Genomic DNA, 15,003 nt, shown 5'->3' on the forward strand with positions numbered 1-15,003 from the left:
TATTCTCTGGTATCTTAATTTTCTTTCCTTTTTCGTTTTTCTTTCTCGTATCTTTTTCCTATCTTAAGCTTCATATTTTTTTCTCGACTATTCATTGACTTGCGTGCTGTGTGTGTATTTGTGTTTGCGCATCATATCGTGTCGTATCGAGGGATAAATAAATGAATGATGTATGTGAGCTAACTATTTCAACTATTTCGAACCACCACCTCGTTTTTGCTCGAGAAATAGAACTTTCTTGCGGACTAAATAAAGGGGGAAAAAGGGGTGTGGTTAGCTTGGGGTTTTCTTGATGTTTTTGACGAGGGTTTGCGTGGTAGCAGAGAGATGGTGAGGTTTATGGGTTAAGTTTGCGGGTTGGATGTTTGGTTTTTGCTTTGGGATTTGGGGTTTGGAGGTTTGGGGGTGCGGGAGGATAAGAAAATGGGGATTGAGAATTGAGGAGAGGGTTGAGGTGATATTGAGATGCGGACTGGATTTCGGGGTTGGCAGCAGAAGAGAGCGGATGCTTGGGTATTTTGGGACGAGATGTCGTTTATGCAGTTTGCGCGCCGGTTGACTGTAGTTTATGGATCGAAGTGAAGTGAGATGATCGAGTGCTTGCTCGTGTGTATGTTGCGCAAATGGTGAAATGCATCTCAATTGCTCTGCGCTTGTTTCGACTTTTCCTCGTTCGATGTAATGTGATGCAGGTGCTCGCTCAATATCGTAGTCCTCGCACTCCATCTCCAATCTCGTATCTCCCTCCCTCTACCTTCCATCCTCAACCCAGAATCCCAATCTCAATCTCAGATCCCCCACCTCCCCTCTCTATCCCCCCTTACCCAATCCCATCTCCTTCCCCCTTCCACCAATTTCCAATCCCTCTCACCTCATTCCCATTCTCCTCCCCAGAATCCCAAACCAAACCTAAACCCAAACTCAAACCCAAAAAAACAAAAATCAAGAAAAAAAAACAAAACTCACCAACAGGATCATACTTCAACATACTAAGCGGCCTATGCGTACGCGGTCGAATAAGCGTCTTGTAATATCCAGTCAGAGCCATTGATATGAGGCGGACGGGGATAGTGCGGGATTTGGCTGTGAAGGAGGGTGATGTGGTTAGTTATTTTGTTTGTTTGTTTGTTTGTTTGTTTGTTTGTTTATTTATTGGGGTGTGAGGGGGAAGGAGGAGGGGAGGGGTGGTGGGTGGTGGGTTTGAGGTGGAGGGGGAAAGTTGTAGGGAGGGGAGAATTGTGTATGTAGCCAATGTACCTTTTTTTGCCATGTTGATTTTGATATTGGATTGGCGGAGTAAGAGGTGAGTGTGGGAGGAGCTGGAGGGTGGAAGTGGTATGGTATGGTTCTCTATCTACGACGACTTGGATATAAAATTATTCGCGACGCGGATATGGTGTTTATGCCTCAGGCTTGTTTGGAGTTTTAGAAATATTGGGATTGGGAATGGAGTTTTTCCGGTGATTTACCGATGAGTGGGATAGATTTGCACGTGACTGGATAGGATGGGATGGGATACCGGTAGAGGGATGCGTGCTGGTGGGATGCGAATCGTGTGTACGAATACGCAGCACGAGGTTTACTTTAGCTTGTAGTTTGGGGGAAGTTTATTTTTGTTTTATTTTATTTACTTTATTTTTACTTTTATTTCTTGATGGGGATACTGGGAATCTTTGACAATACTCGTAACGAAGAATTTACTGCCAGATGGGGAAGAGTGAAGGTTCGTCGTGACAGGGCTAAATATCGTCATGATATTGCACTTACGAGGTGCTTGACGGCAGATGTAGTTAGTTCACCAGGTAGGTAGGTCTACGGAGTACCGTGTAGGTGAGGGTTATGTTAAGTCACGTGTTTGAGAGTTAGAGCACATACTCGGCGATGATACGGAGTAGAGCAGAAACATTGTCCCGACTCTTGATCATGGTTCTAGAGTCGTATGATTTGAATGCATGCAGTGGATGAAGTGCATGAAGTGGACTTTTTGGGATTTTGGTAAGGCTTCCCGAGAAGAAGGTTTGGAAGATAAGGGTCATGTGAATGAATGAGTGATGCACTGATGGTTGATGTTCTATCGTTTTTCAATATTTTTGACTTTGGTTTTGATTCATGTGAGGTTACCCCTTTTTCGATAGTAGATACATACTCTGTATTTAGATACTAGGTATGATCCCGTAGGATGGATATGGCGTAGTGTCTAGAATTATCACAGAGTACAGTGCAGGCAGATATGTGGATTGAAATATCCATTCCACAGATTTGGGTTTATAGTGCACTTTCACTAACCTCGTTTGGTGGAAACGAAGATATAAAAGTTAGAACGTTAGAACATACCATGTTGAGTTTCGGAGTTGCAACTCAATGTCATGTCATTAAAGGTGTCGATCTAAAACTAGAACAAGAAGAGAGAGCACGGAGTAAATTCATCACAATATCAGAATGCAGAACGTTGAATGTTGAATGTTGAATGTTACACAGACCGCAATAGACCGCCACAGAACTATTTTACTCCGGAGTCTGTACTGATACAGCATCATGCAGATAACAACATAAGAGATCATGACAAGTTACAACAGTCTCGACTCTCAATGCAACCAACTTTTAAAGCTAATAGTTTGCGTAATGACTATTCCTATCCCTATCTTCCCAAAAAGCTAGTTGGAATTAATCACCGTGACGCATGCAGTACATACATAGTAAATAGTAAATAGTAAATACCACCTCAATACCTTGGAGTAAGACCTAATGCATCATTCAAAACTCATCAACACCCATCATGAAAAACATGGCAAATGTTAAATTGTTCAGCTTTCTCGATCATCGATCGCTTCAATATGCATATCTAGGATTGATCAAATCGATATCGTATTTAGAGTGGGGTACTCCGTCTAACCTTGTACCTTTGGTCCCGGTAGTCGGATAATGAATGGTTTAATCAGATCAATGCGTGGAAGGGGGAAGTGGAAGGGAAGTGGAAGTGGAAGTGGAAGAGAAAGTGGAAGTTCTTTGCTCCATTTTATTCTAGATTTTTTAATACCATCATAGAATTCTAATAATATCTACCTAAACACATTGGTGATTCGACGATCAGTATATTCCGGTACATCTTTTGGAATATATCATCACTTTTATATTTATTATCTCTTCAAGCTTCATCTCATTCTAGTGATAAGTCGGTATGATACTACCAATACTACCAATCGCATAACTCCGTGAGCTTTAGCCTTACTTAGTACGGGGTAAGTATCTAGTATCTACAATCTATGTTTCAAGAGAAAGCCAAACAACAAAGCTAATATTCAGATGTCATTGCTATTTTACCGATTGAGGCTCTCCAACATAATACGAGTCTGAATCGATAATGAAGCTCTTACCAATAAAGCGCTTACCATCACGCTATCTGAGACTGTTAGGTTGTTAGTAATGATTAGAGTCCATCTACCGTACTGTCCTATTCTATTAAATTGATTAATCGTGATCATAGATGAAAAAGATAATAGGATAGGTAAGCTTGTGGTAAGCTTGTAGTACGTACCTAGTCTCTAAGGTTATAACTTATGTCTCTTTTCGGATAATGGAAATATTTGATTGGTCGATCCTCACTTTCTTTCCTCCCGCAGCAATATGTTATGAAGATCGAGTAATCATTTTTCCCATTCCCTTATTCCCAACCATTTTCAACATCTCCAAAGCAAAACCTCGATTTTTCTTTCATTTTCCTCGATTTCTTCTGAGGGAGTGAAGATGGCAAGATCATCGGACCATACGTATGCAGTTTTCCATTCGTTACCCACTGATTCATTCATCTATTGATCTAATCATTTATTCATTCATTCATTCATTCATGCATTTATTAATTCATCCATCACCCATTATTGATTAATTTTTAATTAAGCTCCGGTCCAAGGTAAGGGTAGATGCTCGACAGACAGACTACTCTGGAGTCTGTACGTATTATACTACTTTAGTCTACTTTTCACCATCACCCATCACTCTTTAACACTACCTACCCGGTCCTCACTCATACCAAGTCTCAACTACCCCAAATGTTTATTTCAATTTCCACCCCCACTTCGCTCATTTCATCTTTCTTAAACGTTTAAAAAGTATTTCCAGGTAATGCATAGAAAAGAAGAAAAAATCATGTCAAGAAATACAAGGCTTTTTTATGTATCACACACACACAATACCTACTGTCTACATATCATCAAAAGTCATAGTCATACATACCTACATACACATCCTTTGGTCAAAAACTTATTGGCCAATCATGTTAACTCCTGAACATGAAGAACAGCTCAAGAAGCTTAAAGAGGTGAGTCCTTTTTCTGTTACTATCATGAGATACCTCTAATACATTAAAGCTTACCATGTGAAAATAGCTTCAAGCTTTATATGCCGAACATGCAGCTGCTCAAAATCAACAAGATCATCAAGATGGAATTTCTCGTCCAGAAAGTAGGGATTCTGCTTCTTCCGATCCTATGATCTTTCCTGGCTTGTATTCTCCAAGTGGTTTTGATGTATTGCAAATTCTGGTACGTCTCAATTCGAATACAAACTTCAATTGCATTTGCCTTTGAAGCCCTCTCAAACCGCATTGATATTAATGTTGCATAGTATCAAGTTCAACGTCGTCCAAATCCTACATATGCCTTGGGAAATATCGATAGCGGAGTAGCTCTCGTTCTATGTGATTCTTCACGTCCACATTGTCCCATCGTTTACTGCAGCGAACCATTCCAGCATTTAACAGGCTATTCCCAATCGGAAATTATTGGCAAGAATTGCAGATTCCTTCAAAATCCATACGATCCCAAGACGTTCGAAATTCTCGGTAATGCTCCTACGACCAAGGGTCTTCAAAATCCTACAAATGATCCAAATTCCAAGGCGAAATCAACAATTCGAAAAGCTTTGGAATGTAACTTGGAAGCTCAGGTTACTCTTATTAATTATCGAAAGAATGGAGAGAGATTTCTTAATGTTTTGACGACGGTTCCCGTTAAATGGAGGACAATGGAGGGAGAGGAAAAGAATTACATTGTTGGATTTCAAGCCGTGGCTCCTCCTATGTTTCGAACTTCATCTTCTTGAGGATCTGCTAGAGACTTACTATACTAATCTGATTGGTCCGCCCAACCAATTTGATACAAGCTTCATGGGATTCGATATTTATATATCCTCTGAAAGGTACTGGCATGGAGGGAGGATTTCTCAATATTTTCACACTTTGAGCATAGGTTATTGGATGATACCCCCAATTTCTAAAAAGAGATCTTGGGCATTATTAGATGGTCATTCAAGGAGCATAGGAGCAAAGCATTTGGTCTGGAAGGGATAATACATATGGGATGGTATAGCATGGCGCTGGTGGTTATTTGATTTGGTAGGCTTAGGCTAGGTTTAGTCTAGGCTTTTGGAGTTTTGGGTAGGTATCGTCTGTTGATATGGGATGAGAGGGTGTAAATGATTATGGGTGTGGTTGGGGAGGTGGGTGGGAAGATGAGAAATTATCATTTGATTTTTATGAGTGATGATTTTGGTTGATGAGTTTGTATGTGTGTAGTGCGGTGTATCTGCATTGTTGTCTGATATGGTGAAGAGTGTACTTATGCTTTCTTTGATGTAAAACCCATCACGACCGACTCATTGTCTGATTGATTCTAGAGCATAAAGTTTATTATGATATAAAATCAATGAATAAGTATTCTCATTGTATCCCATCCTGTTACGAGGTTTGCCGTCTAGATCATGTGGAAGTGCTCTAGGCTCTCGAAGTGGTTTATAACTAGGCGTCAAGCAGGGACTTAAGTAATGACAATAATGATATGCAATTCGTAACTAATAATAGAGTATACTAAATGATTGATCTTGAGCACGAAGCTCTATACAAAGGGAATCCATCTTGATTATATAAATCTTCATGCTCCTTGGACCACCTTGGATCACCAGTGATCCTAAGTGATCCAGCATACTTGTTTATATACTCTGATAGTATATATATATGAGTTCTTAGAGTGACCGAAATCTCATAGTAAATTGAGCGAATCGAAACCGATTTGTATATGGCCCAAGCTTACGAAAACAAGTCAGCTATTATCATCGTAACAATTGATTGATTTTGGATTAGAGTCTATGTAGTTAATTGTTTTGTTTAATGGTCTTTGAGATATTTTTAAAGTTTCAGTTTTATTAATTCAAATTATAGATTTCTTTATTAGAAATATACATATATTATATATTGTTAAAAGGAATGACCTCACACAGGGAATAGTGGGAAGCTGATAGGGCAGAACTGAGGTAATATTGGTCTAGTAGGTTAATCTCTCTTCTAAGTTCTACGGAAGTGCGAAGCTCTCTGTAAGAGAGCTTCTCAATCTAGTCCTAATAGGACTAGTGCCTTGTGCATGTGCTACGCAGGAACCATTCACTTTAACAAAGAAATCAATATGAGATGAGTTCCTCTGCGCGCCATGTAATTAGCTAAAAAATTATCGAGAAATTCCCTGCTTGAAAATTTTTATTTGAAATATCTATAATCATTAAGGTTATTAATATTGAAGGTTTCCCTGCTTTCGAAATACTTAAATTGTTGATTTGTATGTCGGATGTAGATCATGGTATTGAGATCTCGCTCGGGAAATGTTTAGATAAACGACTACATTACATTCTGCCAGCGCCGAAAGAGCTTATAGTTTATAGTTAATCTTTCTTGATTGCACTCTCAGTAACTCTATATAATAATTAATAATTACACCTCTCTTATATCTATATCTATATCCCAGAAAATATAAATATAAATATAACCTACTGTTGGTACGAGAAGGATACGGAAGACGTAGCACCCACGGATTATGTAGGTCCTGTATGTCTAATTGTATTCTGTCTAAAAAGCTAGCTACATATTGAAAGTAATAAGTCTTATATAGACTTACTAAAAAAGCTAGTCTCTTTCGCGTTCGCTTAGTTCTTTATTACAGTAGTAATTGAATTGAAGTCATTCACTTCGTTCACACACCTACCCATCCAATTTATCCCAAAGCTCCTTGATTTCTTTCAATTTATCATTTTTCTTCATTTCCATTTCCTCCTTCAATTCCTTCTCCATTTGTACTTGTCTATCACTAGCTGGTAAACGAGAAGAATTAATTATTTTAAGATATAGATGATAAAGGGCTAGACCAATAAGTGAGATGGTGACAATATTAGCCGTATGCTCAATAATCTGTTCTTGATTACTGCTAGCGGGGTTGGAGGAGTTGGTGATGAGTGGATGGGATGGGAGGTAATGATAATTTCTCTGGGAATGAGATTCAGTGAGATAATTAGAATGTTGCTGGAGGAGATAAATGTGAGGGAGATTTTATGTGGAAGATGGTTCAATGATTGTAGATTATAGATTAAGGGAGGGTTTCAAGTACTGGGATCTCGTTTAGTCGATGCTTTTCTTATTTATTGAAGGGCTGTATTGAGAGAGCTGTATTGAAAGGGCTGTATTGAAAGGGCTGTATTGAAGGGGTTGTATTGAAGGGGTTGTATTGAAGGGCTGTATTGAAGGGCTGTATTGAAAGGGCTGTATTGGAAGGGCTGTAGTGAATATCAAATACTGCTTCAAACAAGGCGTTAACATTGATTGAACTAATGCTCTTTTATTATTTTATTTGGTATCTTTGAGAAATAAATATGAATTTCTATAATATGAATGTTATATAATTATTTTCAACTCATTAAGATTTTAAACTATAAGAAAAGAAAAACTAATTATAAAAGGAAAAGTCTTTAAATATTCCTTTGTATTATATATATTTTTGATATTTATTTTATTTTTATTTTTTATACCTATATAAAGATTAGGAATCAATTATATTAGTAATCAAAACTATAATTATAATAATAGAATTAGATATTAGAAAAGAATAGAATCAACTGTGAACAAAGACTTTCAAAAAGAGGCAGAATCAATTGTAAATGTAGGCTTTTAGGAAGGAACAGAATCAACTATAAATACAGCTTTCAGGAATTATAACTTTTCGAAGTTTGGAATCATAAATCAGATTATAATACTTATCAAAAGTAAGAGTATTCATCAAGTGCCGGAATCATGACTTTCAAAGCTCAGGAATTATAGCTTTTAAAACTTTTAAAACTATTCGATAGACTGTTAAAGTGAATGGTTCCTGCGTAGCACGTGCCCAGGGCACTCCTATTAGGACTAGATTGAGAAGCTCTCTGTAGGAGAGCTTCGCACTTCTGTAGAGCTTGAAGAATGAGTGATTCATATACAATACCAATATAGCCTCAGTTCTGCCCTATCAGCTTCCCACTATTCCCTGTGTAAGGTCATTCCTTTTAATATATATATATAATAATAAATATAATATCTCGTATTGTGACGGAAATCCCTGCTTTCCTCCCACCTTTATTATATAAGAAACCTCAGGTACATTAACCATGTCCACACATGATACGATTACTCGAGATTAGTATGCGATTTAGGTGACCTGAGGATCAGATCCGGACAAGTACTAGGTATCAATGGTTATCGGTAAAGTAAGATCATTGGAGGAATAAATATGACTTCTTTTTGCCTAGCCATTGCAGCTAGGCCATTCATTTGTGTATATATAGAGTAGCTATCCCCATCTACAGGTGCTCTTCACCTGTAGATTCTAAGTTAAATACAATTGCTGGTCTATAAACACCCTTTTGGTCACACGTATAAAATAGTATATTCAGACTTTTCTTTAGTAATAAACAGCCCCTTTTCAGTTTATAAAAATGTTATTGAATGTAAAATTATTCTTTTTACAATTTTGTTTAATATTTGTTACGAGGTTTGCCGTCTAGATCACGTGGAAGTGCTCTAGGCTCTCGAGGTGGTTTATAACTAGGCGTCAAGCAGGGACTTAAAGTAATAACAATAATGCAATTCGTAACTAATAATAGAGTATACTAAATGATTGATCTTGAGCACGAAGCTCTATACAAAGGGAATCCATCTTGATTATATAGACCTTCGTGCCTCCTTAAAAAAACCGATGGCTATGAGCCCGACAAATCAATCACCGCAAAGCCGATCTCGATTTGTCGGTTTCTTGATCATGTGATCAAGTACGTGACCTATGTTACTGTCCGACGTAACAATATTCTCTTTGATCCCTTTTATTTTTTTATAATTGTAAGTCAAAATTTTTTAATATCAGCATCGAGCTTGTTTTGGTAGCAATCAAACGATTGGTGTAAGATTTATAATGGTTTTACAGATTTTAACATTGTAGATTTATATAAGTATTATATACTGATTGAACTTCTACTTTGTCATTCCATACATAACTTTCAAGTATTCATTAGATTCTTAATAACCTGCCCTACAAATGGGATGCTTATAGGCAATCCATCGGAGCTATATACCGTCCCCTGGGTACCCTTCGTGAATCGTAGATCTGCCACTTTCCTTTTGGACGGCCATGGCATATTATATACTCCCAGAACACCCAAATCAATTCCCGACCCCAAATCAAATAAATACCCAAAAAATCTATAATCACCCGCAGATCCATAATCATCAGCGCGCTCAGTGTCCTCTTGTCCACTCAAATTCTCCTCGTAGCTGTGCCTTGTCCATTTTATGAGCAATGTTGAACTGTAGCATATCTCTCATGCCAGGATCTTCAAAGCATCAACTCAAACCATAAGACTCGACCCGCAACAGCAGATTTCGGAAAGTAAAAATCGAACACATAAAACCCAGCCATAACCGCAAACCGTCCGGGAAAAGAATTCGTTCAAGCAGAAGATTTTTCAGGAGCTTTGGCGTCCAGTTTATTCATCTCATGTTCCCATTTATCTCTTAAACACAAGTTAGTAATCAGTAATCAGTAATCTTACATAAAAACCGAAATCAAAGTGTGAGATCTAGAATGCCAATTTACCTTTCCAAACGAACTTGTTCTAATTTTAAACTCAGCTTGGTTAATTTGACAAACATGTACATCTCTGTCTTTTTGTCTTCGGATATTTGTTTCTCTCTGTTTCTTTCAGGGTCCAGGCCTAAAGCTGGGATTATGACGGCAATTAATATTGCAAAGATAAAGAGTATTAGAAGACTTTTCGAGATCCAATCCATAGTTATTTTGGTTAAATATGTTGTTAGTCGTGTTGCGGTGGTCGTGGTCGTGATTGTGGGTGAGGAGGTTGGTTGGTTGGTAATGTTAAAGGTGGTGGAGGTAGTAGGATGGATGTGGTTGAAGATCTCTCCAGAAGTACTTTTGGGGTTGCACGAAGAAGATACTTATAGTTGAGATTCAAAGAATTTTGTACTTATGTCATAGGTTCTAAGATCATCCAGATGATGGGAAACTATAACGGTAAATACTAGAAGAACTGGGTATAGGTCTAGCCCGATACATTTAAAGTTGGGGAGTCGAGTGGTATATATGATTGGAAGAATCGGCAAAGTGGATTTTTCATATAGGTTTATTATCCACTTTGAGGTTTATATCTATCAATATTTTCGAAATTCCACTTGAAACAAGGAAAACTAGAGTTGAATCAAGTCAGACTTAGACTCATATCCAGTTTGTCAAGTTTATCTAGTGCAGCTAGGTTACGAGCCATCTCTTCGCTAACTAAAAAAACTGAGTAATGCAGCAATGGTAGTTCATGTGACCCACTTGCAAAGAAATTTAAGTCTTGATTGGACATTCGATTGATGGCCGTCTAATTTAGATTCAGATCTCCATCGCTAATAGTCGAGTCCCATAAACGGCCGACTAGTTCTTAATCGGGTAAAGCAAAGATTCTTGTAAGATCTTAGTATAAAACTATAATTCCGAATTGATAAATTTTTTTTATAAATTGTCCTTCTCAGTTTGATAAATAAATCTAACAATGAAAATTTTGCTATGTCGCTTTGAAAATTTAAAGTTAAATACCAAAAATAATGATTTTTAGTAGTAATTCTAGATTTTCGATGTCCTATATCAAAATCATACTACGCCGGACACTTGCTTTTCCCGACAGGGAATTAGTCGGCCGTTTCTAAGAGCCGATTGCCACACGGTGTTAAGTCTCAATATAGCAAGTACAATTGTCGGTTTATATAGTCCGAAATCATAACTAATAATAAAACAACTTCCTTCGTATACCTACAATATCCAATCATTTAAAAGGTGGTAAGTATGCTGCCAAGTTATATTTGGCATCTTCGTCCTCTAGAGGATTAGCGAGGAGTAGGGAAAAGGTGGTTAGAGGATACTAGAGAGGACTAGTATTGGTTTACGGTTACTTCTATTCTTTTGACATTCGTTCGTAGGACAAGTCCGAGGTATCGTATAAGATTTATCTTTCATTCGGCAGTATAAACATATATCTTGAATTGTAGGGTTTTGAAATGTATCTGTCCATATATTTCTCGAGAGAAACTGTTCAAACATGCTGCTGAAGAACCCAAATCATCGCTATTTCCCTCAATCTTCCATCCCAAGTATAACTCCAAAAGATCGATACTCGCTGCTTATGCCAACTAGTATTCATCCAACGCCTTGCCAAGCCACCGATCCGTATTAATCGAATTCGGAAAATTAATACCTCGGAGATAGAAAGTTTGGTCGTAAAATAATCTGGAAGAAGAGTATTTAACGGCGAGATCTTCGAGGCGCACTTATTTTTCCCGGAGGTACCTGTTCTCTTATATTTTACTCATTATATGATCTTTTTCACAGAAACAATGGATTCATCATACTCCCTCAAACCCTCCAACAATTCTTTAAAATACCTAGCTCTCGAACGTGGATCCATAGGTTTATTACTATCCAAGTGTTCATAATCCTCCCTTCCTGCCTCATAAGCATCTTTCCATTCAGGTAATTGTGCCGGGGGACTAGTAGTGCTAGAATTTTCACGATAGAAATCCATCAACAAGTGTGGCGAGGTCTTGAAGTCGGATATAGGGTACCATTCTGGATCTTCGTCGTGGCCAACCCAAGATGCTCTGACGTATAAACTTTTCCACTTTTTCTTGACAGCGAGGATTTTCTCTACTTCCCATTCTTTGCTCTTGTCGGGTTTGGTTGATGCTCGACTACTTGAAGCTTTGTTTTGGGCTTCCATAGTGGGACTTTCGAGGAACTTTGTCAAGGGGTGTGTGGTGATGAGGGCGCGAAATTGAAAGGCTTTGGGTTGAGGGAATATCTTTGAATGGAATTTCGAAGGTGAAAAATTCCATTCGGGATATGTTCGAGTGTAGTTGAGAGGAAGTTGTGGGTATTGAGAGGAGATGATTGTCTTTGAGGCTTGAGAATTGAGGGCGGTCGTGGATTTGTGTTGACTTTGTGGCAGCTTCTACTTGAAAGATTAAAATTGAGGTGATGCCTGTTTGCCGCTATGCCGCTAGTGCTCTCTTTTCAATTAAATAAAAGTACTCATGTTGCGAAGATATTTGTGACATCTCCTATTGAAGTGAATCGGTCGGTGGTTTTCTTATTCTTTTGAAATTCATTCAGCTAACGAGTCTAGATTTTAATTACAAGACTAGTTTACTAATATAAAAGCAGAAGAGTGAACGAAATCTTTTCAAAAGGAATAATTTTACTTAGATGAAAATATATTGGATGATAACTATTAGATGTTAGTAAATCACAAAAGGTACGATTTAGCCTTTAGCTTCTTCCAGCCGGAGGCAAAAAAAAAACACATTTTGCGCAGAAAGAAATCGTCAAGTAATCTATTTTAAGATATCAAAATTCTTGAACTTTCGGAATAGCAGTGGAAAGGAAAAGAATTGCTTCTACTGTGCCGCTACCTTTAACTGTTGCGCTTGACTTAGGCTTGCCAATATCTCGTCAAATATAAACATGTGGTCACCATCCATCAAAACACTTCACAAATTTACTGCCCACAAACCAACTGGACCTTACAAACATGCTCAAAACACCCTAGCAAAACCTATAAGAAAAAATACATCATTACAATCCCCCATCCAAACACTCCACCAACCATCCCCATACCCTCCCACCAAATCCTCGAGACTCCACCTAACATTCCTACTAACAATCCCCAACATCTTCAGCCCCTCATCGATCGCCTCCCCCCTCGAAGCCGCCGCACTCCCATTCTCCACCGTAACCAAATTCCGCAATTCACTCTTCGTAGCGATGTATTTACCGCGATACCATGTTCCCAGATGTTTAACAATGTTGTCTCCAATTGCATCGTTGATTGTTCCCACGTTTTTGGAAATAAAGGTTAAGGCTTTGTTGCCGTTGTGTTTGGTGCTGTGGTTTAGATGGATGCTGGGGGTGTACATTTTGGCGCGGAAGGCCGGGGGTTCTGGGTTGGTGTTGGTGTGTGTGGTGGGCAAGGGGTGAGGGTGGTTGGTGACGAACGGATGAGTTGGAGTTTATAGTTGCTTTGAAGATTTGTTTAGTGATGTGGATGTTGTATAGACGTTGATGATGAATGATGTGAGTGTGGTGAGTGTGGTGTAGAACATTTTACATTGGCTCAATGAAAGGCTCTCATATCCTCATCCTTTCTCTTCGTCTATGCTGTAAAACCAACCCTTGATGCAATTCCTACATTTTCATTCTCGGCAGGAAGAAACCCGTTACACTACTGTACTCGATTTTTGAATCTGGATAAACTGTGTATACGTAAAAATCATTTAAGGTGAGCGTAGTTTTAGCCCTTCATAATGCTCAGGCCATGGTCAGAAACTGAGAGAACTAGAAAATATAAATGAACGTTGCATTGAAGAATTTTTTAAGATGAGATACCCAGAGGCCGGTAATTTGTAGGTATATGCTGCATAGATTATTCTCTTCATTATCCTGCAAATGAGTGATCAACAACGACCCATCCCGAGCTCATTTGATCATGGTCAGACTCCTTACGAAATGGATTCCTCAAACCTGGAATATAATCCCTACAAGACTTCTAAACAAAATCATTATAGGCACAAGGTCTGCAACGTCAGTTAGGTGACAGAAATATAGAGTGAGGTCAATACTCTCTTTAGAAACCTTAATTTCAACCCCTTGTCTAACGAGCTATTCGATCAGATATCCATACTACTCCACTTCTTTAAATCCTACGACTCCGGAAGGATTGAAGCTTAACGTTAACTGAGCAGGCAGTCTATCGCTCCACGAGGTCGAAGCACAAGGTAGAAGCCGGACAATAGTTGTTCCTCATCCTACGTTTCAAAGCTCACGAGAGCTTAGTAATTCATAAATTCCTTAACTACATCTAACAGAAAAATGTTCTTGCAGCTTTCTGAAATGAAAATATGCGAGATCAAAACGCCGAAATTTTCATAAACTCTTGCAGATTGGGACGTCCTTTATGTTGACATGATATCCTTTTTCTATGTACAGAATTTCCGTACCTCTGCTCGTGAATCCATGTAGATTGATGATAGGGTTCCTTCTCCGTCACGGCGTTATCTTACAAAGATCTTACAATCGCTTCAGCTTACCTAAGTTAAATTTGCCCATAGTAAAAGCAAGATACAAAGTACAAACACCTCATTAATCTTGACAACGTGCTCTGCTGCCGTAAAGTCGCAGATTCAGTAGGCAACCCAACGTTATCTGCCTATGGTTTCAAATCGCCAATTGACGAAGTCTTCCATGCCCCACCCCCGCACATTAGCGGAAATGAATAAGTTTTGGTCCTTTTAGGAGAAAGACTCTATAAATACACATCAACAAGCTTTAAGAAGCAGAATCCTTAAAAGCTTAATCTTTCTTTAGAAGTCTCAACTCAGTTGCTGCGCCGCTAGATACAAAATGTCGTCTTACTGCATATATCCCAATATGGATTAGCGCGGGATGACGTGAGAGGGCTGATGTCCATTCACCAGAGCTACGCCACAATAAGACAGACAACAAACAGTAGGGAGTTTAGCCAGGATTTATATCTTTCGAAACTTGATAAGGTGGTCTTACATTTCTCGTACAGAATCTTGCGAAGACTCTTACTACCTGTCCATCACTCACA

The 15,003-nt window shown here is 38.5% G+C and overlaps 7 protein-coding genes across 7 annotated transcripts; 3 read left to right on the top strand and 4 right to left on the bottom strand.

Moving 5' to 3' along the window:
• Nucleotides 1-820: 820 nt before the first annotated feature.
• SS1G_02238 (predicted protein) lies at nucleotides 821-1,270 on the bottom strand (the record flags this gene model as incomplete). Its single annotated transcript, XM_001595972.1, has 3 exons — nucleotides 821-909; nucleotides 967-1,083; nucleotides 1,258-1,270. The coding sequence occupies 3 exons, from the start codon at nucleotides 1,268-1,270 to the stop codon at nucleotides 821-823; spliced, it is 219 nt and encodes a 72-aa protein (XP_001596022.1).
• A 960-nt stretch (nucleotides 1,271-2,230) lies between these two features.
• On the top strand, nucleotides 2,231-2,467 carry SS1G_02239 (predicted protein; the record flags this gene model as incomplete). The annotated part of the gene is made up of 1 exon (XM_001595973.1): nucleotides 2,231-2,467. The coding sequence occupies one exon, from the start codon at nucleotides 2,231-2,233 to the stop codon at nucleotides 2,465-2,467; it is 237 nt and encodes a 78-aa protein (XP_001596023.1).
• A 1,803-nt stretch (nucleotides 2,468-4,270) lies between these two features.
• SS1G_02240 (hypothetical protein) lies at nucleotides 4,271-5,097 on the top strand (the record flags this gene model as incomplete). Its single annotated transcript, XM_001595974.1, has 3 exons — nucleotides 4,271-4,315; nucleotides 4,383-4,538; nucleotides 4,621-5,097. The coding sequence occupies 3 exons, from the start codon at nucleotides 4,271-4,273 to the stop codon at nucleotides 5,095-5,097; spliced, it is 678 nt and encodes a 225-aa protein (XP_001596024.1).
• A 1,608-nt stretch (nucleotides 5,098-6,705) lies between these two features.
• SS1G_02241 (predicted protein) lies at nucleotides 6,706-7,111 on the bottom strand (the record flags this gene model as incomplete). The annotated part of the gene is made up of 2 exons (XM_001595975.1): nucleotides 6,706-6,736; nucleotides 7,026-7,111. 2 exons carry the CDS (start codon nucleotides 7,109-7,111, stop codon nucleotides 6,706-6,708), a joined length of 117 nt encoding a protein of 38 aa, XP_001596025.1.
• Nucleotides 7,112-10,067: 2,956 nt separating this feature from the next.
• Nucleotides 10,068-10,304, top strand: SS1G_02242 (predicted protein; the record flags this gene model as incomplete). Its single annotated transcript, XM_001595976.1, has 1 exon — nucleotides 10,068-10,304. One exon carries the CDS (start codon nucleotides 10,068-10,070, stop codon nucleotides 10,302-10,304), a length of 237 nt encoding a protein of 78 aa, XP_001596026.1.
• Nucleotides 10,305-11,706: 1,402 nt separating this feature from the next.
• On the bottom strand, nucleotides 11,707-12,114 carry SS1G_02243 (predicted protein; the record flags this gene model as incomplete). Its single annotated transcript, XM_001595977.1, has 1 exon — nucleotides 11,707-12,114. The coding sequence occupies one exon, from the start codon at nucleotides 12,112-12,114 to the stop codon at nucleotides 11,707-11,709; it is 408 nt and encodes a 135-aa protein (XP_001596027.1).
• A 477-nt stretch (nucleotides 12,115-12,591) lies between these two features.
• Nucleotides 12,592-13,309, bottom strand: SS1G_02244 (predicted protein; the record flags this gene model as incomplete). Its single annotated transcript, XM_001595978.1, has 2 exons — nucleotides 12,592-12,621; nucleotides 12,965-13,309. The coding sequence occupies 2 exons, from the start codon at nucleotides 13,307-13,309 to the stop codon at nucleotides 12,592-12,594; spliced, it is 375 nt and encodes a 124-aa protein (XP_001596028.1).
• Between the last annotated feature and the right edge of the window lie 1,694 nt (nucleotides 13,310-15,003).

Source organism: Sclerotinia sclerotiorum, genomic scaffold, assembly GCF_000146945.2.
Source record: "Sclerotinia sclerotiorum 1980 UF-70 scaffold_3 genomic scaffold, whole genome shotgun sequence".
NCBI lineage: Eukaryota > Fungi > Ascomycota > Leotiomycetes > Helotiales > Sclerotiniaceae > Sclerotinia > Sclerotinia sclerotiorum.